Raw genomic sequence first — 25340 nt, 5'->3', positions numbered from 1 at the left:
AAATTTATTTTCACAGTTTTGAGGAGGCTGGAAGTTTGAAATGCAGCAGAGCAGCGCCCTCTTTGGGCACTCTAAAGGAAGGTCTGTTCCATGTCTCTGGTGGCTGCCCTGCATTCCTGGGCTTGTGGTTTCATCACTCTAATCTCTGCCTCCTTCCTCACATCACCTTCCATTCCATGTCTGTTTTCTCAGTGTGTCTCTTACAAGAGCACTTATCACTGGAATTGGGGTCCAATTCAGGATCTTAACATTCTTAATTTAATTGCATCTGCAAAGACTCTTAGCCAAGTAAGGTAATGTTAGACTTTGCTTGGGATTCAAATGCGAGCATAGGTTTTGGGGGGCAACAGTTCAAAAGCACAACAAACCTTAACAGATATCTCACCAAAAGTTGCAATAAACATGTCAATGTCATTAGAAAAATGCAAATGGAAATGACTGTGAGATACCACTGTCTGTCTATTAGAAGGGCCAAAATTCAGAACACCGACAACAACAGATGTTGATAAGGATTTGGAGCAACAGGAACTCTCATTCGTTTTTGGTCGGAATGCAAAATAATATAGTCACTTGGAAGACATTTTGGCATTTTTTAATCAAAACTAAGCATACTCTTACCTCATGGTAAAACCATCACAGTCCTTGATATTTACCCAGAAAAGTTGGAAACCTGTACCCATGCAAAAACACAGATCTTTATAGCAGTTTTATTCATAATTGCCAAAATTTGGAAACAACCGAGGTCTCCTTCAGTGGGTGAATGGATAAGTAAACTATGATACATCCAGATAATGGAATATTACTCAGTGCTTTAAAGAAATGAGCTCTCAGGGCACCTGGGTGGCTCAGTTGTTAAGCGTCTGCCTTCAGCTCAGGTCATGATCCCAGAGTTCTGGGATTGAGTCCCAGATCGGGTTCCCTGCTCCGCAGGAAGCCTGCTTCTCCCTCTTCCACTCCCTTTGCTGTATTCCCTCTCTCGCTGTGCCTCTCTCTGTCAAATAAATAAGTAAAATCTTAAAAAAAAAAGAAAGAAAGAAAGAAAGAAAGAAAGAAAGAAAGAAAGAAAGAAAGAAAGAAAGAAAGAAAGAAATGCGCTCTCATGTCATGAAAAGGTATGGAGGAAACTTAAATGCATATTACTAAGTAAAGGAAGCCAATCTGAAAGGCTATCTACTATATGATTCCAACTATATGACATCTTGGAAAAGGCAAAACTATGGAGATGTTAAAAAGATCAGTGGTTGCCAAGAGGTATGGGGAGTGAGGGTGAATAGGTAGAGCACAGAGAATTTTTAAGTTAGTGAAACTACTTTGTGTGACACTATAAAGGTGGATATGTCATCACATTTCTCCAAATCTGTAGAATGTACAACAAGAGCCAACCTGAACATAAACTGTGGATTTGGGATGATAATAACAATGTGCCAGTGGAAGCTCATCAGTTATAAAACAAAATGCACTACTCTGGTGGGGTATGTTAATAGTAAGGGAGGCTCTCTTTGCGCAGAAGCAGAACGCATAGGGGAAATCTGTACCTTCCTCTCACTTTTGCTGGGCACCTCACAGTGCTCTAAAAATAGCTGATTAAATGCCGTGAAGAAAAAAAGTATCGTGGTGACGGCGACAGCGAGTAGGGGTGATGGGAGCCAAAACTGATGGCATTTACCTGGCAATTTTCCCTCATTTGGCCAGTATTTCTAAGTTGACTATAAATGTAACAGGCAACGAAAGCCATTCCCTAGCTGTTCTTTACTGGCTCTCTGCAGCCTCCCCCAATCTGTTGTGTTGTACAGTGGGCCAGAGACAGGGAAAACACGGCACAGCTAGGCTCCTGATTACTGCTCATTTTCCTCATGCCCGTAGCATCCTTCCAAGCCCTACCCTCCAACAGTCCCCCGGTCTCATGGAGACCTGAACGTTCTCATAGCCACATTTCTAATGAAAATTTTTGCCCTGCACAGTTGCCAAAACCAAACGAAAACAGCCAGTACAATCAAAAGAGTTGCACTTGATAATTCCCTGTGAGCATGCACGTGCACACGACTGCACGCATGCACGCGCGCGCACACACCCACCCCCCCCCACACACACACACACACTTTTGCTTGGCCTAGCAGCACAATGGGAATGTAAACACGTTGTTAATGCAGTTGCTCTCAGTTGGCTTCCCAGATGGCTTAAGTTCAATAGATTTTTCCCCCTGATTTCCTCAGCTTCTCCTAGCAAGTGCTAAACAGCCATTATGCCTTTTCCTGCACATTGAGATTCATCTGCAGCTACTAAACTGCCTCCAAAGTGCTTCAATTTTGCATGAGGGCTAAGCTGGGGACTGGGAGACATTACCCAGTGCTGAAGGCCCAGATCATTAGAAAGAGCATGTAAATCCTCTGAACCAGAAATAAGAAGTGCAGAGATTTCCTTTGTAAAGTCCCAACTGCAGCTTTATATAAAACATGAACCTGTAGCAAGATTTTATGTGGCCCCTTTTTCCTTCTAGGTTTTATTTTTGATGTTTTTTCTTTTGCATATGTGTTTTTTTTTTTTTTTAAAGCAGAGAGTATTATTTCATAGTCAGGAACATGTGAAATAATACCCATAAACTACCATTATTTCTCTTCTTAGGACCCCTGATCCCTCTTCACTTTTAATAGGGAAGGTACTTCAAAGTATTGCTAGAGGATCACCCACATAATAGATTTTAAAAACAAATTTGAAGCCTGCTGAGTAGCACAAAGCTTTGAGGAGGTTGACATTTATAAGATACAGGCAAGGAACAGAAATCTATATTATTTAAGTGAGTATAGATGTAGGATGTGCACACATAGTGGATTATGGAGAGAGGCTGGGATGGAATCTGAAGGGGATTGTGAAAATCATTGATGAGAAAGAAGTGATTGTATTCTTCTCATTTTTCAATAGAGGCTTCCCCACACATTGTTACCTAAAAGTCTTGTTTGTGTATTTCAAGGTGGACATATTTTTATCTGTACTTGATCTGTGTTTCCATCTCGGCTGTCCTCCCAGTCTGCCTGTCAGACCACCTTCCCGTAAATTGAAAGCGAGCCCGTGGTCATCTGGAGCAGGTCCTTCGAGGGGGCGGCACGGCCGGGCAGGCAATGTGAGCGTCCTGCAGCTCCTCACGCTGTGGGGCTGGGCCCGCGCCCCAAGCCCGTGGAGATGTGACAAAAAGCAGTTATGATGAAAAGGTTGACTCCCTATCCCCATTTAGTATTTCCTTTGCAGTGGAATTTTTTGAAGTTGTAACACTTTTTATTTTTTTGTCTGTAGTGTATCCATTCAATAAGAATAAACCAGGCTCCTTTGACATGATTGCTCTATAATTATTTCTCTCTTTCCATATATTTGTGTAATAGGTCAGGCTATCTTTTTGCTCAAGATTCTGAGAGTAAAAATGTACATTTATGATCAGATACAGCAGTTCATTATTTATCTCCAAACACATTTTCAAGGACGGTTATTAACCACTGATTTATTCAACACTGAATATGCAAGTGGGATCTGACAGAAATGTGACTAAATGGGCTTATAATAGAGTATGAAGTAAATGCATTCCAACTTGTAGGTAAAAAGAAAATCCTAGATGAATGATATGCATATAAACTCACACAGTGAAGTTAGGTGCATATGGATACCGTCTATATAACATATACATTTTATGCTGAAACCCAGTTTTGTTTGTCAGCATGTTGTATGTATCTTTCAGATGGGATAGTCCTCCCCATTAATTTCCCTTTACTAAAAACATGGCTAATCATGAAAATGTCATCATCTTTATAAGTGTGAGTATCGTCACAAAATATTATTTACTGTGATTCCCAAACTCAGGACACTGAACTGTACATATTAAATAATGAGCTTTCCTGTTTTCTCATAGAGATTGTTTATCGAGTGGGGTATGTATCCTTTGAAGGAAACACATTTGTAAAAGAAGGGAAGGAGAACAAAACTTTGCCTGGAGATAGGAAAAGATACATGATTGAAGCTTTTTGTTCAGTTGACGGTGTTATATAGGTACATAAATATCTCTCAGTGAATTGGAGCTCAGGGTAAGAAACAATCATTTTTTCTTCTTTTTCTTTGTGATGCTAGTACAAAATGGACGTGAATACATTACAAGTCATACACAGTTTTCAGAATCAGGTGCCACTGTTCTGTTGTTCAAGATTAGGTTTTTCTAGCTCTTATGAAAACACCAAAATGAGATTGCTTGTAAAGAAATGATACTGGTGGGGCGCCTGGGTGGCTCAGTGGGTTAAGCCGCTGCCTTTGGCTCAGGTCATGATCTCAGGGTCCTGGGATCGAGCCCCGCATCGGGCTCTCTGCTCAGCAGGGAGCCTGCTTCCTCCTCTCTCTCTACATGCCTCTCTGCCTGCTTGTGATCTCTCTCTGTCAAATAAATAAATAAAATCTTAAAAAAAAAAAAAAGAAATGATACTGGTAATTAAACATTAAAACCTAGTGTTTCACATCAATTTGTTTGTTCAGCATTTATGTTGGAAGTGATACTTTGAAAAAAACTGCAAACGTACCATTCTGAAAATGAGATTTTTGTTATATAACAAGCAAATTACTCTGTTTTATAGCACTTTGAGCATAATATTAAAATCACACATTCAGATACTTGAAAACTCTCAGAATTAATAGAAATTCTCTGTGTATCTAACAAGATGTTGCCAAATAAAAGAGTATTTTTAACAATTTGAAGCTAAACACTGAATCATAGTAAAAAAAAGAAAAGCATTGTGGGGTTAATAAGTATTTTCATCATCCATTTATCCAGTAGTCATTTAGAAAAACCCACTGTGAGCCAAGCATATTATTCATAGTGTATATCATTTACATGTGCATTATGCTAAGCCTCAGTAACAGACCCCACCAAAGACAGAATAACCCAAAAGTGATACAGTGGTACACCTGTTTACATACCAGTTCCAGGAAGGTGCCCTTGATTGTAGGGCAGGTCTGTTCCCATTGGTCAGGTATGGATAGACCGACTCCTCTCATCTTGTGGTTCTGTCATCCTCTCTGGCCTCATCCTCTTCTGCATACACCCAGCAGGAAGGGAAAGACAGCAAGGAGGGGACCCACAAGCTTCTTCACCAGCTTGCCCATGAAAAGGTACTACGACCTTCCACTCCCATTCTATTGTCCAGAATTGCTTTTGAGGCCACTTCTAAGACAAAGGAAGCTAAAAGATGTGGTCAGATTGTGTTCCCAAAAAGATATAAAGAGCTGGCAGTCCTTGCCCCTCAGTCTGTCCCTAAAAGAACCTTCTCTTAAAGATTTCTTTTGACCTCACAACAGTCCTGTGAAGTACACTGGGAAAGGGCTACCTATTTTTACTGATTTAAAGTTTCAGAAAATAAGAAATGGAAGGGCCTACCCAAAGTTACTCATGATAGTAGTCATTCCAGGACCCCAAATCAAGTTTTCTTCCTCTTGGTCTTATAGTCTAATTTGTCTACATTTTGTTCCTTCTGTCAGTGAAGACTTTCATACCACAGAAAACAATTATTTATATTCCATTTGACTTGATAATTCTTAATATTTCAGTGTCATTGTGATTTCCTAAAATTTCAATGCCTTGTTGTTCCTACTGAAGTAGCTTTATCAGTTATAATGTATAATACTCCTATCCAGTTCTCCTGTTCTTTCTGGGGACAGGGGAGTGCTACAAGTCCTGGAGTCCGGTGGTTCCACAGGCCCAGGTGATTACTTCTATTTTTTTTTTTAAGATTTATTTATTTATTTGACAGACAGAAATCACAAGGAGGGAGAGAGGCAGGCAGAGAGAGAGGAGGAAGCAGGCTCCCCGCTGAGCAGAGAGCCCGACGTGGGGCTCCATCCCAGGACCCTGGGATCATGACCTGAGCCGAAGGCAGAGGCTTTAACCCACTGAGCCACCCAGGCGCCCCCCAGGTGATTACTTCTAGCCAATGAGCTGTGTGAAAGTTATGTTCCTGCTGCTAAGCCAAGACATTTAAGAGCAGGTGTGTGTTCCCTGTGCTCTCTTCTCCTGGCTTAGTAGCCGTGGTTGAGGGGCTATAGGCTCAGCAGAGATGCAGGCTGGATCACTAAGAGAGTTAATGTGGGACAGCTGTCCTGAAGACTGTTGTGATGGAAAAACAGACTTTTATTTCACGAAGCCTCTGAAATGAGAGGAGTTGTTTAGAACATAGTATAGTGTAAACCATTCTAGCTTCTGAAATCTTGTTAGTTAGCTCATAGTAAGGGTTTACTCTACAAAGAGCTTTACATGTATCATCTCATTGAATCCTTAAAAGAACCCATTGAGAGCTTGTTTGGAGGTTCTAGCAGGGGAGCGCAACTACTCGTATACCCTTGACCGAAGAACGGTCCTCTCCTCTATCGGGGAAGGTCGTCCTCTTCGACCGAGCGCGCAGCTTCGGGAGGGACGCACATGGAGCGGTGAGGGAGGAAGGGGACACCCGCCTAGCCAGCCAGATCAGCCGAATCAACCCTGGCGATCAATGGGGTGACAGATGTCGCAGCCAGATCGCCCTCACATCCAAAAGAACCCATTGAATTAGAAATTTTAATTCCAATTGTCCTATTGAGGAAAATGACAGTTAGGGTAGTAAAGGAATTTTCCTAATGTCATACATCTAGTCACTGAAAAAAACAGAATTTGAACCAGAGCTTCCCTAAAGATTATACCCTCCATTAAGTTAATTGCCAAGGATCAATTAAAAATAAGGTTTTATTGTCAAATCTGAATTAATATTGTCTTCTGGAATTCTACCTATAGCCTTAGGTTTATCAAAAACTAAATATACGTAACTTGGAATCAACAGAAGAACAAAGAGACATACTCCGTATGAAAAAGAAAAAAAATTAGCTGTTTTGTACTTGGTTTCATTGTTTTTATTAAATCATCCCTCCCTTTGAAATGATAGTAGAATGATTTGAGCAAGGATCTCAGAATATATAGAATATTTTGAAGGTTTTTGAAATCTCAGAATGTATAGAAATATTTTGAAAAACTATCAGAACATATAGTTATTTTCCAGTCCCTATATAAAGTTAAAATTGAAAATCAGTATCTCAGCAACAGTTCAAATACATACTCCTCACTTGAAAATATGAAATGCTAATATTTTTCATTTCTACTTAGAATTTCATGAGTTAAATTTTCCTTCTTATTGTAAATTAATGAGTCATTCTTGTATATTAGAGTTCCTTTAAAAGACAAAGAAAAATTACTTTTATTGGTACAGGACCTCCGTTTACTCAGCTATTAAAAACAATTTTGAAGAATCTAAAAAACATTTTGATAACTCAGCTCCCCCTGCCACCCCATTCTTAGTGTGAATGCCAAGCAGGTTCCAAGTTTAGTTCAAAGTTGTGTTTGATGGTGTCTTTCTGACTAGGGAAGGAGGTACAACTTCCATCATGACTAAAAGTTCCTTTCCTTTAAAATACATTTGGATATGATCACGTATCTTTTTTCTTTTTTTTTTTTTTTTTTTGGATCACATATCTTTTAAATAAGTATTAATAATGTCCTAGGGGAAATATTTTCATTAATTCAATAAATATTCATTGTAATGCCACAGAGACAGCATGTAACTGACACAAATCTCTACCCTGATAGAGCTCACATTCTGGTTGGTAAGTGAAAGAAGACCCTAGAAGACAAGATTGTGCTCATCAATTTTAAATTGATTTTAAATTTTAAATTTCCAATTTTAAAATGTGGAAGTTTGCTTATGTAGCCTCAAATTAGTTAGAGCTAACCTGTTTAGTAATTTCCATTCAGCTGATTAATGTTCCCATCTCACCTGTATAATGGAATATGGATATAAGGAATTCGTAATAGATGAGCTATGCAAGCATTTCGACTACAGAAAAAAGTAGACTCTTCCACTCATCTTGTCAGGGTAACTTCACTTTATCTACAGTTTAATATAGTGAGAATCCTAGAGGATTGGTAAATCTCTTAAAGGTAAATCACTAAAACTCATTGCTGCTGTCAAACTGCGTATCATAGACAGATCTGCATTGCCCTAGATGATTGATGTCCCCACCCAGACCTGATTCTCCCAGCTCTGCTGCAAAGTTCCACAGCTAGCCATGTCTTTCTCAAGTGGGTGTGTGTCTAATATAATTCCAATCATGGTGCTCCTCCCCTCTCCTGAATCTATGTTAGTAACTCCAGTTCTAATTTTGTGAATAGAGTATCGTCGTATTCCCAAAATAATTGTTATTACTATACAGTGTGTGCGTGTGTGTGTGTGTGCATGTGTGTGTGTATTTAATTTAGTATATATATTTAATCTAAGAGATTTCGAATACTTTTGTAGCTGTTATTCCATTTCTTTCCTGACAAGCCATGTTCATATCTTTATTTTGTAACTTAAGAAACCAAGGCTTGATGAATTTAGAACTTTCCAAAAGTCAGTAAATACAGGACAAGAATTTATTTTCTTATCTAAGGAAATTACTAGGTTGTTGTGTATTAGGTAGGTATTTATCTAATATCCCAGTTGTGACAATAATTGCCCTGGATAAGTTTGCCTTTTTTTTTTTTTTAAATGAGCCTTTCTAGTTTGGTTTAAAAGTTTCCTTAAGATTATGAAATACAATGCTTTTAAGACAAGCAAGTATCTGTCCCCAATATCCTGTGTATGAACTGTTATAAGTGGCAGTCCCTCCAGAGGCAGTTGCACTTAATGTTCATTTCTAAATTACATGAGGTAAATATAAAATGAAAACCCAGTGGTATGAGTATTATTATTTTGGATATATGTGTTGGTTTCCACCATCAGACAGTGTATTCAGAGGTTCACCAAGAATATTGCTCTCCAGCTTTTAAGATTAATGACTTGGTGTAAGATCAGAAATCTGAAAACAGCTTTTGTAATAATAATTAAAATTAAAATTATTAAAATTCCATTAAAAGTAAATCAGATTAGTCTTGTTTACTAGTTGAGAAAGATTAACTTTCCTAAAGTATCTGTCATTGGAAAAAAAAGCATCATTTTACCAATTTGCCATTTTTACAGATTCCCCACTCCACAGAACAAACTTCTCCAGCTGCCATTCAGGGCTCTCTGTGAGTTTCTCTTCTATCTAATTCCATGGTCTTATTTCTTTACTCCATTCATATAAACTATTCTCCCCTACAGTGCTCCAGGCTTTTTCATCTCTGCCCTTTGGCTTTGTGCTATTCTATCCTCCTGAAGTATCTTTGATTCCTCTCTGAGTCTTTAAACCCAAACCATGCTTTAGCATCAAACTCAAATATTCCATTTCCCCAGGTTTACCCTGATCTCTCCATCTGAAGCTATTTCACGATAGCTTTCTTCATGGGATTTTCAGAAATTTCCAAAGAGTAGATTACTTTTATTCAATAAACCAACAGATGGAAAATGCTGAACAAAACCACGTTGAAAGACTCGATGAGATGGGGCTCTGTCTTTACATAGACTGTAGGGTTATATGGTTTAATAAATTGAGGGGAAATAGTGTCCATCCAAATTAAACATATTTTTTATGGCAGAACTTCTGACCAAAGCCTTCAATTCACTGATCTGCATTCTGAGTTTCTAAGAGGAAGTTATATTAAACAGAAATCCCCAAACCTATTTGACCAAGGAATACCTTTAAAAATATATATATTTATATATTTGACAGAGACAGAGAGCGTGGAGCATGAGCTGGATGGGAGGAACAGAGGAAGTGGGAGAAGCAGGCTCCCCACTGGGCAGGGAGCCAGACATGGGGCTCGATTCCAGGACTGCAGGATCGTAGCCTGAGCCAAAGGCAGATGCTTAACAACTGAGCCACCCAGGTGCCCCAAGAACACTTCTTTGAGACAGTTTGAGGAATATTGATATAGTGCAAGGAACAGGAACATTGGATTCAGATAAATATGGCTCTAAATCCTTATTTTGCTAATCATTGGCTGCATGAAAAATTATTTAAATTCTGACTCTGCTCTTTACCTATATTATAAAAATACCCATTCCCAAGGATCATTATGCAGAAGAACTGAGACACAAGGTAGTTGCTAGTTACTTTTACTCTTCTGAGTTGCAATTCAATTTACTTATATGTGGACTTTAACACTACTTGGTATTATAGCTATAGATATATAAACCATTCATTCATTTAGCATACATTAATTGGACAAATATGTGTGCCAGTTACTGTACCGGTGAGTACACAATGCATACGACAGAGCCACTTAGTAAACTCCTATTTGTTTTTAGTGTTAGACAGTAAACTTCTAAAGAAAGGGTCCGTAAGCAATTCATCTCTATGGCTACCTTGGAAACGTTCTTGGTGCTCAAGAACTATCTCCACAATGAATTGCGTAGGACAGAGACCTTATCTGCCTTCTTTACCACTGTGTCCCCAGCACACAGAACAGTGTGTGGCACATGGCTGAATCTCAATAATACCTATTAAATGAGTGGCTGGTAATAATAAGTGTAGAGTCATGATAAGGGTATAGCAATAATAAGGTCTGTAATTCACAAGTTCATGGTTAAATCAACCTCCAAGGATAGAGTATTCCCCCCACCCTTATGGACAGGATTTTTTTTTTTAATTTTGTTAAAATTACTTCTTTTGAAATTATCAATGTATTTCATGAAATAAAAACAGAAAGTAATGCATGTAGTTATGATTTAAATAATCATTAAGAATTATACTTTAAAGAAAATGTTAGAATATGTCTTCAAATATGTATGTAATAAGTTTAATGTTTTGTGAAAAATATTTAGATGAGTAACATATTTGCTATGTCAGTGGAATGTGCTTTATCACATTTTTACAAAATCACTTCATTATATTCCAAAGAAATTGACACACAAGGCAGAAGTGAAATACAGAAAGATTTTAGCTCCCCTTTTGGTCACGGAAAGAGTTCTTGGAACAGACATTCAACAGGTCTTTCATCACTAAAGTTTAGAATGCGAATACATCATGGATCACAACTGGTAGACTTAATCTACTAACTCGTTACCACTGTCTGTGTAAGAAAGAGCATTTTGCATACCCTCATACTCCAATTATCATTAATACTTGCAGCTCTAAGTTTGGTGGTGTTTGGAAAGTCAAATCAGAAAAAGGAAGACTGGTTCTCCTGTAACATCTAAAACCTGACACTTCTGCAAAGGGAAAAACAGTATTAGTGTTGTCAGAGTATCATTTATAATATTTTAATATCATTTTGCAATTAACATTTCAAGTCTTAAGGGGGAAAAACAGCATATATCTGTGGTTATCATATAGCTTCCTAAAACCACTCCCCACTCCAGATACATAATCTAATAAATATTTTCTTCTCACTTCTAGACAAAACAAAAACATAGTGAAGCGAAACACAGGTCCTCATTGGAAAAGGAATTCCAAACAGAACCAAGTAACTAGAAATTATCACGTAAAACAGGAAGTCAGGTCAATGACCTAGATATGAAATGCTTCCAAGCAACTCCCTTGACCCATTCAGTCCCAGCCATGTTATTCTTTGATTTTTAGGTAAATTCTTCTTGATCACAAAGATTAAAAATATAATTAACAAATTATGCTTATAATAAATCTAATATACCTGTGATTTTTAATGATACAAAGTAATTTTAGTTAGATGTAATTTAAAGAGTGTCAGATGACTTCATGTAACATGAAACCACGTCTTGATTGTAAGGTTCTGCCTTTCGGGTACCATATTTTGATTATTTCAATGAGTAGCTGAAAAACTGTCAGGGTTTTGTTGTCTTGGTGGTGTGTTTTGTTTTTTGTTATGACAGCCTTTTAAATAACGCCGCTATTTTGAGTGATTTTAATTTATATTAAGACATCTAGGGGCACCTCGGTGGCTCAGTTAAGTGTCTGCCTTGTCTCAGGTCATGTTCCCCTCGTCCTGGGATTGGACCACATTGGGCTCCCTGCCCAGTGGGAAGCCTGCTTCTCCCTCTCCCACTCCCCTTGCTTGTGTTGCCTCTCTTGCTGTGTGTCTCTCTCTGTCAAATAAAGAAATAAAATCTTGGGAAAAAAAGACATCTAGCACTGATATGTACCATGTTTTAGATCATATTAGTGAAAACTAATAGGATTAAACTCTGGGAGAAAACATGAAAAAGAGACCCTGCTAATTCAATAAAGTGATTGTAACATGTTGCAAATCATCCCTACCTGAGCATCATTCATTTCCCAGCAACTTCTGTCCTGTGAACATACTATAATGAGATTTGGTTAAGTGACCTCTGCAGCTCTTCTCCCAATAGGGAGAGTGTTGTAGGAGGCCGAATTGATAGGTCTACACAACACGATGTCTCAAACCTTCCCTTTGCCTTATGAAAATACAGTCATTAAGAAGAAATACAACTCAGACACACATAACACCTACATCTAATGTGAGCTTAATATGCTGTTTAGTGAAATGTACATGGGGTATCAGAAGGTGAGGGTTTGATGACCACATTTTATTTTATTTATTTTATTTTTTTAAAGATTTTATTTATTTATTTGACAGAGATCACAAATAGGCAGAGAGGCAGGCAGAGAGAGAGAGGGGGAAGCAGGCTCCCTGCGGAGCAGAGAGCCCGATGTGGGGCTCAATCCCAGGACCCTGGGATCATGACCTGAGCCGAAGGCAGAGGCTTAACCCACTGAGCCACCCAGGCGCCCCTGATGACCACATTTTATAAAATCTTCCGAGATGATGCAGGATTTTGGAGTATCACCTAATAAACAAGACAAAGGAACACAGTGCTGGAGATGATGTTTTATCCGTTTTTACAATTTCTGGAACTTGACTTAATTTTTTATATTAGCTGACTCTTAATGTTTGTTGAAGGTACTATAGATTATATTTCTCTGGGAATGTAGATATTGCTTTAAATAATTATACAAAGTATTCATCCTGTATTTGGATCATTTTATAACAGTCTATAAGAAAACAATATTTGTGGTGCCTGAACCCTATTAGAAAATTAAAATTTTGCTAAAGATAAGGAATAAATATCATTTTACCAGATTTTATTGCCATATGCATGTATAGCTATACAAAGATCCAATCAGAGGTTTGCATTTGCATCTGGATTTCTAAAATCATTTGAAACTCCCTATTAGCAAGTGCATATTCATATTCATTATAAGTCTTCTTGATATAGCATGCTAATTACTTGCCTGCACTCTGGCTCCCAAACCACAATGAATCCTATTATAAAAGCAGATCAGTGCAAACTTCAAACAGCATGCATCCTGGAGATGCCACTATTAAAGGAAGAATGCTGATGGGAAATCTTTGATCTTATCAGACGTGATGGAAAAGACCCATTTGTATTTGAGTAAATCTGTAGAATGAAGCATTTCCCCCACCCTTAAGTAACCTGAAAGCAATTTCAAGTTCCCAAATGCTCTTCAAAGCAGCCTGCCTTGGAAGTAATGCTGATGGTATTACAAATTTCAAGGCAGCTTCCTTTTTCCATCTGGGGACTTCAAGCAGATTTAAAATTTTACTTTCAAAGAGAAAGCATATTACCTCCTCTTACCCAAACCACTAGCCTCTGGTTTGTTGAGCAGAGTGTCATAGGTAATGAACTTACCTACAGTAATGAAAAGATGGCTTACAACAAAGTATCTCAGAGCTTGACTAATGCAACTGATCGTAGGGCATTCTAAACTCTAAGTATTGAGACACTTACTCCTTCAGTTCTTTCTTGGTCTAGTGCTGTTGATCAAAAGTTGGAATGTAAACTTTGGGTGTGTGGCAGGATAACCCTACCCAACTCATCAATCCATCTCCTCCTGAATGGGGCACCTATGAAGCTGAAGACAAAAATCGGTGTGTGCTTGACTCCTGCACCCACAGCGAGCCCGAGCCACACAATTCAGAACATTCATACTGTGAATAATCCCTGTAGCAGGAGGATTGGCCTGTGGCTTCTTAAAAAGCCTCAGATTTGTGGTCAGTAGAAACATCCATGAGCCTCTTTGGGCTGAAGGATACAGTGGCCCTAGTGAAGTTGCCCTAACATTTAATTAGGTTTTCTGTAATTGCTTTAAGTAAACAGGCGGGGAGGTGGGGAGAGGGGATGAGGAATGAAACCTGAGGTTATCATCTTGGGATGCAAAACATTTGTGTGTGGTTTTAATATCCTGAGCCCATTTGTTGCTGCCCTGCATTTTGGAAGAAACCATTACAGTTCTGAGGAAATACACACTGCAGGTTTACCAGCCCTTTGGTGACTGTAAATTTCCTGCAACAACTTTTAAAAGAAGAGTTTTGTTTCCAGTAACTGAATTTCTGCATGAAGAGAGGGGGTATAAACAAGCAAAACTGGCAAAAGTATGAAATTCCAGAGAGTGGAATAAAAAGAAAAGTGGGAAGAGAGTGGGAAAGCTGGGCTCCATCTTTCCGTGATCATCTAGAGATCAGAAAATGAGAATTATTACAATAGGACAGGAAAATGAGAAGACCTATGCAGGGATTAGGAAAGTGGAAAAGAGGTAGTGTTTTTTGTTAATAAGTCAGGATTTCTGCTGTGGAGATTGTCTTATTATTAGGACATTGACTAAAATAATACAGTAACATTTTCTTGGAAGGGTGAGGGATTTAGATATGCCAGTTACTTGAAAATTATTTCTATTTTTATTTAAAGATTTTATTTACTTACTTGAGAGAAAGAGAGAGACGGCATGAGTCGGTGGAGGGGCAGAGAGAGAGGGAGAAGCAGACTCCCGGCTGAGCAGGGAGCCCGATGCAGAGCTTGATCCCAGGACCCCAGGATTATGACCTGAGCCAAAGGCTGATGCTTAACCAACTGAGCCACCCAGTCAACCCTTGAAAATTCTTTTTAAATGGTCACTGTGTAAGCATAAAAGCCTTGTTAATTTTCAAATCACTTTAAATATGTTTAATAAACTTTTGGCCATAGAGTTGTCGTATCAGGACCTTGCCCTGCTTTGGGCTTACAAAATCCACTTTCCTTGCCTTCATTTCAGTTCAGGGACCCTTGAGTAGATCTGAGGGCAGAGTTGTTTCTATGACTCAAGTCCTCTCAGTTCTCGATAGAAAATATTGCTTATTTTCCCAGGGGGACAGCATCTACTTCTGTTGGGGATTCATTAATTTTCCTGAAGGCTTTTACCCATTTAAGCATGTTCTAGGTTTAAGCGTAAGTTCTGGAATACTCTTTTTTTGGTGTCTTTAGGTGACACCTTCATGTCACCTATACCAAGAAGTCATAGTCAATCAGTTTAAGAAATCATACCTTCTAGGAACTAAGCTCTATATCTTATACATATCATACATACATACATACATACATATCATATAGATAGATATTAATTCTCATCTGATGATGTCATTTACTTGCTTAAAATACTTTAATGATATCCATGACTTTCAGAAAGAAGTTCTAAATCCTAAACATGGTGTGCAACAGATTCTCAAACTATAGGACACATCTAAATTCTTTGAGTGCATGCTAAACCACAAATCTCTGGGCCCAACTCTCAAGGTTTCTTATTCAATTTGAGTCAGGAGTGGGAGCCAAGAGTTTGCACTTCCAACAAGTTCCCATGCGATGCGGATGAAACTGTTCTGGGGCCACACTTTGAGAACCACTGGTCTACATCACTGTGTTTTGACTGATCTTTTTCTTGTCTCTCTTCATCTCATGCCATTCTTGGTGCTCAACTGTCTTCTGGGTTCCCAATCTCCTCATTCTCTTTCTGGCTTCTTCTCATATGTTCTGTCCCTCCCCCTTAGATAATTTAACCAACTTAACTCATGTTGAATCCTTCATGCTAATTTGGGTTCACTTGTTATTCACTCTCATTTTTCTGTGTACTTCTCCTTTGTAGCATTGAACACAATTGTAATTAAGTAATAAATTGAATAATCTGCAGTTAATATGCACCCCCTTCACAATGATAGAAGTTCTTTGGGGGTAATGACTATCCTACTCATCAGAGATTCACAAGTCCCTGGGGCAATATCTTTTCCATAACTGATATGAAATAAATATTTGTTCAATGAATGAATGAATGAATGAATACATGAATAAAAAGTACAAAGCAATATATTTCATCTTTCATACTGTGCTTATACTTAACCCTAAGGGTCTCCCTGCTAGTTGTCTCAATAGGCACTTCATTCTGAAAGAATGTGCAGGAAAATTGGCAGTTACCCACATACATTGTTCAGATGATCCTTCTTGCTCAGTGTAAAGAGGCACATTGTAGAATAACTCTCTGAAAAAGACTTTGATTAATCAAGATAAATACTCTTCAGATGATAATCCCAGATTCTTAGTTCAATTTTTGTTATTCAAGATTACATAATGCTGTAAAAGAAAATCCATTGTTTGAGCATTTTAGCTGGAAGCCACTTTTTTTTTTTTTTTTAAGATTTTATTTATTTATCTGACAGAGAGAGATCACAAGCAGGCAGAGAGGCAGACAGAGAGAGAGGAGGAAGCAGGCTCCCTGCTAGCAGAGAGCCTGATGCGGGGCTCAATCCCAGGATCCTGAGATCATGACCTGAGTTGAAGGCAGCGGCTTAACCCACTGAGCCACCCAGGCGCCCCAGCTGGAAGCCACTTTTAACAGGATTTTGGTTACATCACAATTATAGAGAAACATTTGGACTTTCGAAACATTATGCATGAAAACTTTAAAGTCATACATTCTTTGAATAGAATAGCAGGGATTTGTTAGATAAGACTGGCATTTTTTTTAAAGAAAACATTTTATTTAATAACTAAAAACAACTATAAAAATAACTTAGTTTTAGATAAGCACCATATATTTATATAGTACTGGGTCATATTATAATAAAACCTGACATATTATATATAGATATAAGTTTGATTTTTGTACTTGTGATTACAGTTTTAGGTCATTCTCATTCCTTGTTAAGGAATTGTTAAGAAAGTTACAGTTACTGTAAAACTATGTAAAGTGTTATAAAACTGTATATAGCTGTGTGGTACCAGATGAAACTATAATAAAATGTGATATATGCTTATATACATTAACCAATATATGTTAATAATTTACATACTTACGATTATAGTTTTAGCTTATTCTCTGTCATTTCATGTGAGGAGTTAGGAATATTTAATCATTGTAAGGTTATGTATAGCACATGGATATCTTACCCATGACCTATATAATGGGGGCACAATCCTTAGAAGATGTGAAACCCGTGTTCATGTTTGACTAATACTAAGGAAGCGAACTCAGCAGAGGGTGAATATTTGTCCAACTCTTTGGGAAAAAAAAGTGTAATTTTGTGCTGTGATAGATCTACTCCACTTTCATCTTCTGATGAAAACAGAAGATTTGAAATAGCAAATAAGAAAATGAAAAAAGTTGGGCATCAAATAATGGGGGCCAAAGGAAGATCACAGGTGGAGAGAGACAATATCTGGGCTGTTGATCGATGGCATCAAGATGGATCACTGCGGGGGGGAAATACATGGTATGATGTTTTGTAGTTTGCCAGTAATAAGGCTTTTCCTGACTTAAATCTCCCTTTCTCTTGGCAGGTCTCATTGTCCGGGAAGTGAGCATTGAGATTTCGCGCCAGCAAGTCGAAGAACTCTTTGGGCCTGAAGATTACTGGTGCCAGTGTGTGGCCTGGAGTTCAGCGGGCACCACAAAGAGCAGGAAGGCCTACGTGCGCATCGCATGTGAGTCATGGCGTACGGACGTGCTGGGCTTCAGAACCTGGGTAGAATGTGGGCAAATGTAGCCTGTCACTGGCTCTAGATTCAAAGAACCCTGGTCAGAACTCCCAGATTTCTGCATTTGAGCTACACGTTCCCCTTACGTCACCAGAATATATTTTTGTTTCAAGACATGGACAATTTCTCTTTAGGGATATGAAAGAACTAGTGATTTTTTTTAAAGGTTCTGAGTTTTCGTTTTTTTTTAATCTGGTAAGAATTAGGCTATAGGAAAACCAACTCTATTTCTTTAATGAGTTTATTCTGCCAGTGTGTTAGGACAATGTTGATTAGTTTTACTACTAGAAATAGAAATTACCCATACAAAGCTTCTCTATTTATTTTTTGGAACCACTAGAATGCCTCAAAATACACCACTGTTTTCCAAACTGTGTTAAATTCTGGAGTATTCATGCTTGTGAAGAGGTTAACACAGAACAGAGTTCCATAAGCAAATAAATGTGGGAGATTTTTTTTTTGGATGAAGTTAAATAGGTTTATTCATTGCAAAATTCTCAGATTTTTTAATATGCTAATCATATTATGCCTAAGAAAGATGTTGCCTACAACTCTTCTGTAGACTCCCTTTCCCAAGGAGTGCTATTCACATCTTGAGCAGCATGAATGCTGCTTTCATCTGTCTTAAGGTTCCATATTGAGATATTTTCTCAAGTCTGAGACTGCTGAAATCCATGTGAACTACATTATTTGAACTCTTTTGTATGCGTGCATTTTATCAAATTGTTAGTGATGGATGTCAGTATCACCCACCTCTCACACGTCACTGAGTCCCAATGAGTCCCAATAGTCTTGGCTCTGAGGCTTCTCCCAGTTCCATACTCTACTCTTCCCTTGCCTTCTACTTGATCTAAACCCAGTGGCTGCAAACGTATCCCAGTTAGTCTCCATGGCTCCCATTGTTTCGCTTTTCTAGTCCATCCTCCATATTACCACAAATGCAATCTTTCTGAAACTCCGATCTCTGCACAGAGTGCCTCCCTCCCTGCTAAAATGTTATAGTGGCTTGTGAGATAAAGATCCCTTTCGGTGCCATGTGCCATCATATGAATCTGCTAGGACTGTCATACAAAGTACCACAGACTGGGTGGCTTAACCAGTAGAAATCTCTTTGCTCACAGTTTGGAAACTACAAGTGTGAGGTCAAGGTGCCAACAGTGTTGGCTCCTCCCAGAGCCTCTCTCCTGGGCCTGTAGATGGTTGATTTCTCCATGTCTTTACACGTTCTTCCCTCTGTAACTGCAGGCCCAGATTTCTCTTCCTGTAAAGACACCAGTCATGTTGGATTAAAGGCACCCTAAAGACCTTATTTTAACTTTGTCACCTCTTTAAAGGCCTTGTCTCCAAATAAAGTCACATTCTGAGGTCCTGAAGTGAGGGCTTTGACGTGTGAACAATTCAGCCCATGACAACCATATTTCATAGTTTACACATTCAACCTATGTTTCCAGACCAACCAGAGAGAATGTTACCATTTTCATCACACTAGATTAGCAACTCTTTGATGTCTGTGCTTTCCAGCTTTGTTCACAATGAAGGGTTTCACCCTTCTCTTACTTCTGTTCGTTATTTGTAAACATTCATTTATTTAACAATATTTAGTAAGCATTTAGTCTGTTCTTGGGACAGTTTTAGGTATTGGGTATGGAGCTAAAATCAAAACAATTAATGACCTACCTTCTTGGAGTTTATGTTCAGGTGGGCAAGGGCAAACTCAAAATCAAATAGATGATAATCACGACCAGAGCAGATGGTAAACGCTATAAAGAGAAGTAAAGCAGGAAAAGAGGGTATGTTGTCCTGGGGGAGGGTGGTCAGGGAACTTCTTTGGAAGATGTTCACAGTTGAGGAAACATGAAGGCAGGGAAGGGGGACTCAGGCAGAGGGGGCTGTATGTGCCATAGGTACCAATACTCAGAGGCAGGCGTGCACTGGCCCTCCCAGTGCCAGGACACTGTAGGTCTAACGGCTTTGGTTCTTAGCTTGAGAAGAGAACCTCGGAGTGTTTTCAGCAGAATAATTCATGATCTGACTTCCATGTTAACAGAATCACGACTTGTGTTGAGAATAGATCAAGGGTAGAAGCACAAAACCCAGTTATGAGGCTGTGTCTATGAGAGATGTTAGACTTACATCAATTAGAAGCAGTGAAGGGGGTACAGCCTGGTTCCTGGATGCAGCAATTCTTCTTGTTTGTGAGGGAGAGGAGAAGGAGATGTTCCAAGGCTCCCAGTGGATGCCTGAAACCGCAGATAGTACCAACCCCAATATAGGCTATGTTTTTTTCTGTCTATGCCTATGATAAAGTTTAATTTCTAAATTAAGCGCAGTAAGAGATTAACAACAATAATGATAAAATAGAAAAATTATAACAATATACTGTAAGAAATGTTAGTGCATGTAGTCTCTCTCTCAAAATATCTTACTGATTTTAACCACCCCCCCACCCCGCTTCTTCTCGCGATGCTATGAGATGATAAAATGCCTGCATGATGAAGTGAATGGCACAGGCATTATGACATAGTGTTAGCCCACCCTTGACTTTTCTGGTGATAAGTCAGGAGGAGGCTCATCTACTTCCGGACCTTAGGTGACTGTGGCTAACTGAAACCCCCAAAAGCAAAATGGCTGGCAAGGGGGGGACTACTATATATTTAAGAGGCAATAGCTTTTGTTGAGAGATTGGATGTGAGAAGTGAGAGAGAAGAAAGAATGATTCAAGAGGCTTGAACTTTTTGAAGAATTTGTTTCAAATGTCCTTAGTGAAGTCATTCCTGCCTCATGGGCCTCCAGAAAGATAGGCATCCCTTTCTCAATCCTTTCAAAGCAGTGTGTCCATTCTCTTACTATAGGGCTTGTCTCAGTTGAATTATATTCACTTGTTGTAATGTCTGTGTTTCATGCCAGCAAGTTCTGTGGAATCAATTTTGCTTAATTCAATTTTGCTTAACTTTATATCTTTCATGCTTTGCACAATGCCTAGAACATCATGGATGTTTAATAAATTTTATTGAATTAAAACTGTTATAAAAAATTCTCAGTGAAGTTTATTAAAATGCTATATATATTAATCTTTCCTCTCAGAGCATATCTAAAGAGATTTTCTCTTTGTCTTATATGGGTTCTCCAGGAAATAGACTCTGAGATGAGGATGTACATGCAGGCAACATATTGAACAGTACTCTTAGGAATAATACCCATGCAGGCCATAGGATTTGGCAGGTATGAGAAATTGAGCTGCAGGACAGGTATGACAAAAGATGGCCCCATAGGGAGCCCTGGAGCTCGAATGGCCCTTCAGAGTTGCCCCACATAGACTAATCAATGGACGTGGGCCCTTGCTTGACTCCCAGCTCCCACCAGCTTATGTGAACTGGGTCAAGTCAGCTCTCCTCAACTGAGGGCAATTCCAGGAGAAAGACACAGAGCTCTCTCATAGGCAACACTCCCAAAAGCGGGGTCAGTCCCGAAAAGGGATCTCATTGGCATACCCCTACATTCACTATAGTCATTTGCCACAAATCTTGAAGACTTTATTTTATTAATTATGAAGCCAAAAGATATTTTTAAACATTTTGTAAAGAAACAAGAGACCAATTGTTTTGGTCAAATATTTAAATGAATTAAAAGTTAGCTTCTAACTATAATCAAGAGAGGTACAAGGATATAAGACTATATCTTTATCTTTCATTGCTATGTCTTTATTAATATCAATTATAATGAATATTTTAAATCGCCAATTTATATTCCATACTAAATTGGCTTGCCTAAAAGCTGAAGTTGAAGGACTGTAGAGTTCCAAATGAACCTCTTATTGTGCCAATTCCATATATATATACATATATATATGTGTGTATATATATAATATCATAGCATATGTATGGTGTGTGTGTGTATGTATATATGTATGGTGCATGTGTATGTATGTATAGAGACACTCTATTTATGTCTCTATTCTCCACATAAAGACTAAATACATGTAAGAATCCCATCTTTCTTTGCAATGTATTATATAAACTTTGCTGAATGTAATTTGACATTTTCAAATAAGAAAACAAACTCAGTAAGAGATTAATTTGCCCATAGCCCCTTTTCATCTTCATGCAATAAGATTGAAGAACAGTTTGCCTGTATTTCTATACTTTACTGAACTCATATGTGTCTGTGGCCAAAGAAGACCAACCAATATGTAAAGATGTAGCTACATAGATTTATATCATGCTTCATTTAAAAAGAAAAAAATAGGTTAAATTTTAGTTCTCTTTGTTAAGACTGATTTCTACCAAACAAGTTCTTGCCAATATTCCTAGTTTGCCCTGTTTCAAGTAAGCCTGTGGGGCTTTGCTCAGTGATATATGACAGATGGCCATCACATAAACTGCAATTAAAGTTTAAATTTGTCCCAGGCAAAGATAACTATGATGCTAAGGTTAAATAAATGCAATTATGTCTCACCTAATTAGACTTATACTCACGTGTACAGTGGAGGGGCTCAATGTTCACAAAAAAAGAAAGCTCTATTTTCAGAAGTTGATCAGGCAGGAATGAATACTCGCTGTGTGTTTGCTTATAATACATCATTTGTTTAGCTATATAAATTATAAAAATAAGTTTGTGACACAATCAAGGCAGAAGAGCAAACAAGGAAATATGGAAGTTAGAATTTAGCCAGGCCTGGGCTGAGACCATGACATGCCTGCTCCAGAATGTCACATATTTACTAGAGGCTTGCGCTGGCGTCCTGCGTGGGTGCTGTGGCTTCCACTGCAGAGCAAGGAGTTGCTTCTGAGAGATCTCAAGTCTATCCCAAGTAGAGCCTTTATGGCAATATGGCTACCAGTTTCATTGGGTTGTTTCTTCTGGTATCCCTTGTTATAAAGCCAATAGGAAATTTCCTAGTGTTAAGGTAGGAATAATTCAGGCAAAATGTTAGCAAACACTGTCATTCTTCGGGCAATGTCTTACTTTTGATAGGGCTGCTATTTTGCTGTTGTCATTCTTGGTGATGTGGTTGTAGTTGTTTGTGGGGAGGGATACAATGTCAGTAGCATAGTGGAATGGTTAGAGCACAGGGTTTGGAGCCCGGCCGACTTATGTCCGTATCCTAGTTCCATCACTTACTAATATGACCTTGGTCATGTGACTTAACCCCTTTAAGCCTTAGTTTCATCAACCGAGAAATGCAAATGATAGGGTTATTTTAAGATTAAATTGGATAAACTTGTAAAGCCTATGGCATAGTGCCAGACACAAAACAAATGCTCGGTGGATGATAATAGATGTTCATAACAACAGAAATTATGATTTAAACTTTATTTGTGCATTTTGAAAACTTATCCATACTGAGTTAACATTTCTTTTCCTTTTTCTTTCTTTTTTTTTTTTTCCCCTGAGTTAACATTAAACACTTAAAAAGGCTCTTCTTGTTTTACAACTTCATGTCCCAGGCCTTGGCTCTCAATCCTAGAAGATGAAATTCTCTGCCAGTTCACATACAATTAGATTGTAATTTTCCCCCCATGCCTGAGGATGGAGGAGCACTCCATATGGTCACCCTTCTATGATTCAGGAGTCAGAGTGGATTTATGTGCACAGGGAATCCATCTTCCTGGGAATGGCAGGATAGTTCCTATGGATTTTTTTCTTTATTCTGTGAGCAAACCAATAAATCACAAATGCCACTGGCTACAGATTGGAATATGATAGCTCCTGAGAAGAATGGAGGAGGATCAAGGTGGCCTTCTCTGCTCATCTCTCACTGCTCACTTGTCCTTTTCCCTGGGATTAGAACTACCTTGTGACCACCTGTGGGTTTGGACCAAACCTTATTCACATTTGTGAGTCTGTAGTGTCTCTCTCATACTATCCAGAATAGCAGTGTCTAGAGACAGATAATGCCAGCCACCTATGTCATTTAAACTTTTCTAGTAGCCAACCTTAAAAAAGTAAAAGGAAACAGGCAAAATTAATTTTAGTAATATATTTTAAATCCAGTATATCTCAACTATCATTCCAACAAAGTAACCAATATAAACACGTATTAATGAAATATTTTATGTTCTTTTTTTCATGGTTATCTTTGAAGGCTGATGTGTTTACACCTACAATACTTGTCCATTAAGACTAGCCACAGCTCGGTTGCTTGATAGCCCATGTGGCCAGTACTGGACAGATGGGCTCTAGAATTAATGATTAGAATGGTGACACTGTTTCAACCACTTCATTTCTCAACTCACATGGTTACCGTTTTTTTTTTCTCTTTAATGAAAACACTTAGAAACTACTCTCTCAGCAAATTTCAAGTACATAACACAATGTGATTCACTGTAGTCACCGTGCTGCAGAAAACTATCCCCAGAGCTTATCCATTCAGTAACTGAAAGTTTATACCCTTTGATCAACACTTACATAGATTGCCTCCTTCAGTCCTTGCAACAATTCCATGTGACAGATGCGATAATCACTATTATACAGCTAGGAAAATTGACAATAAAGGGAGATTAAAAATCCTGCCTGAGTTCACAGCTGGTATATGGAGAAGCTTGTCTGACCAACAAGAGAGTCCGTGCTTCTAACAAATTCTCTGGGTATGAGAGGAGAGGTGGTGGCAGTGATGTTTATGTCAGGTGGTCGTTCACAAAATTATCTTACTTTCTAGAGGCATAATGTTATAAACTATTATTTTGTGCAGAAATATCAGAAGGCCTTGGGTTCCTGCCTCTCCCCTATTGCTTGGTTTGCTCCAACCTCACCAGCCTCCTTGTTTCTAGAACGCAGTACACTCATTTCAAATATAGGCTATTTGTAATACCTGTTCCTTCCCACCCAGAATATTCTTGCCCAACTCTTAAATGTGGCTCAGGCTCTCTCTCGTCTTTCATTCAGGTTTCTGCTGAAGTGTCACCTCTTCAGCGGGGTCAATCCTGACCGATTTACGTAAAGCCCACTGACCCCAACCCTGTCACTCTCTTAACCCCAAACCTGCTTTCGTTTTTCTTGAGAGCGTTTCTCTTCATCATTACTTGTTTCTTTTTATGTTGACTGTCTCCACCACCAGAATATAAGCTTCACAAGATCAGGCACTTTATTTTCTTTATCATGATTCCCTCAATGCCTAAAAATAGTGGGTTTTGTTTCTGTTTTTGTTTTTTTAAAGATTTTTATTTATTTATTTGACAACAGAGATCACAAGTAGGCAGAGAGGCAGGTGTAGGTAGGGGGAAGCAGGCTCCCTGCTGAGCAGAGAGCCCGATGCGGGGCTCGATCCGAGGACCCTGGGATCATGACCTGAGCCGAAGGCGGAGGCTTTAACCCACTGAGCCACCCAGATGCCCCTAAAAATAGTGTTTTGCACATGGTTGGTGCTAAGGAACTGAAGACATAAATAAATGGAATGAAACGGAATTAAACTAAAAGCATACGATGGGACAAAGTGATGATGTTATTCAATGCTAATGATATGTTCTTTAAGTAAAAATGTTTTCTCACCCTAGTAATTCAAGGACATCAAGTAAAGTGATTTCTTCTGTGCTCCACCCCCCCCCCCCCCGCCTTCAAACCTCCAGTACATTTTTGTACTTATTTTCTTCATAA

At 38.6% G+C, this 25340-nt stretch overlaps 1 protein-coding gene across 3 annotated transcripts in view; it reads left to right on the top strand.

Annotated features, from left to right (window-relative positions):
* The window catches only part of UNC5C (unc-5 netrin receptor C), a 359485-nt gene that overhangs the window by 223856 nt on the left and 110289 nt on the right, over window positions 1-25340 (top strand). For all 3 annotated transcript variants that reach the window (XM_047718027.1, XM_047718026.1, XM_047718024.1), the window contains exon 3: window positions 17550-17693. In XM_047718027.1, coding sequence (XP_047573983.1) covers window positions 17550-17693 — 144 coding nt within the window. The remainder of the gene's footprint in view (window positions 1-17549; window positions 17694-25340) is intronic.

Source organism: Lutra lutra, chromosome 2 (assembly GCF_902655055.1).
Source record: "Lutra lutra chromosome 2, mLutLut1.2, whole genome shotgun sequence".
NCBI lineage: Eukaryota > Metazoa > Chordata > Mammalia > Carnivora > Mustelidae > Lutra > Lutra lutra.
This window is presented reverse-complemented; position numbering and strand designations above follow the sequence as displayed.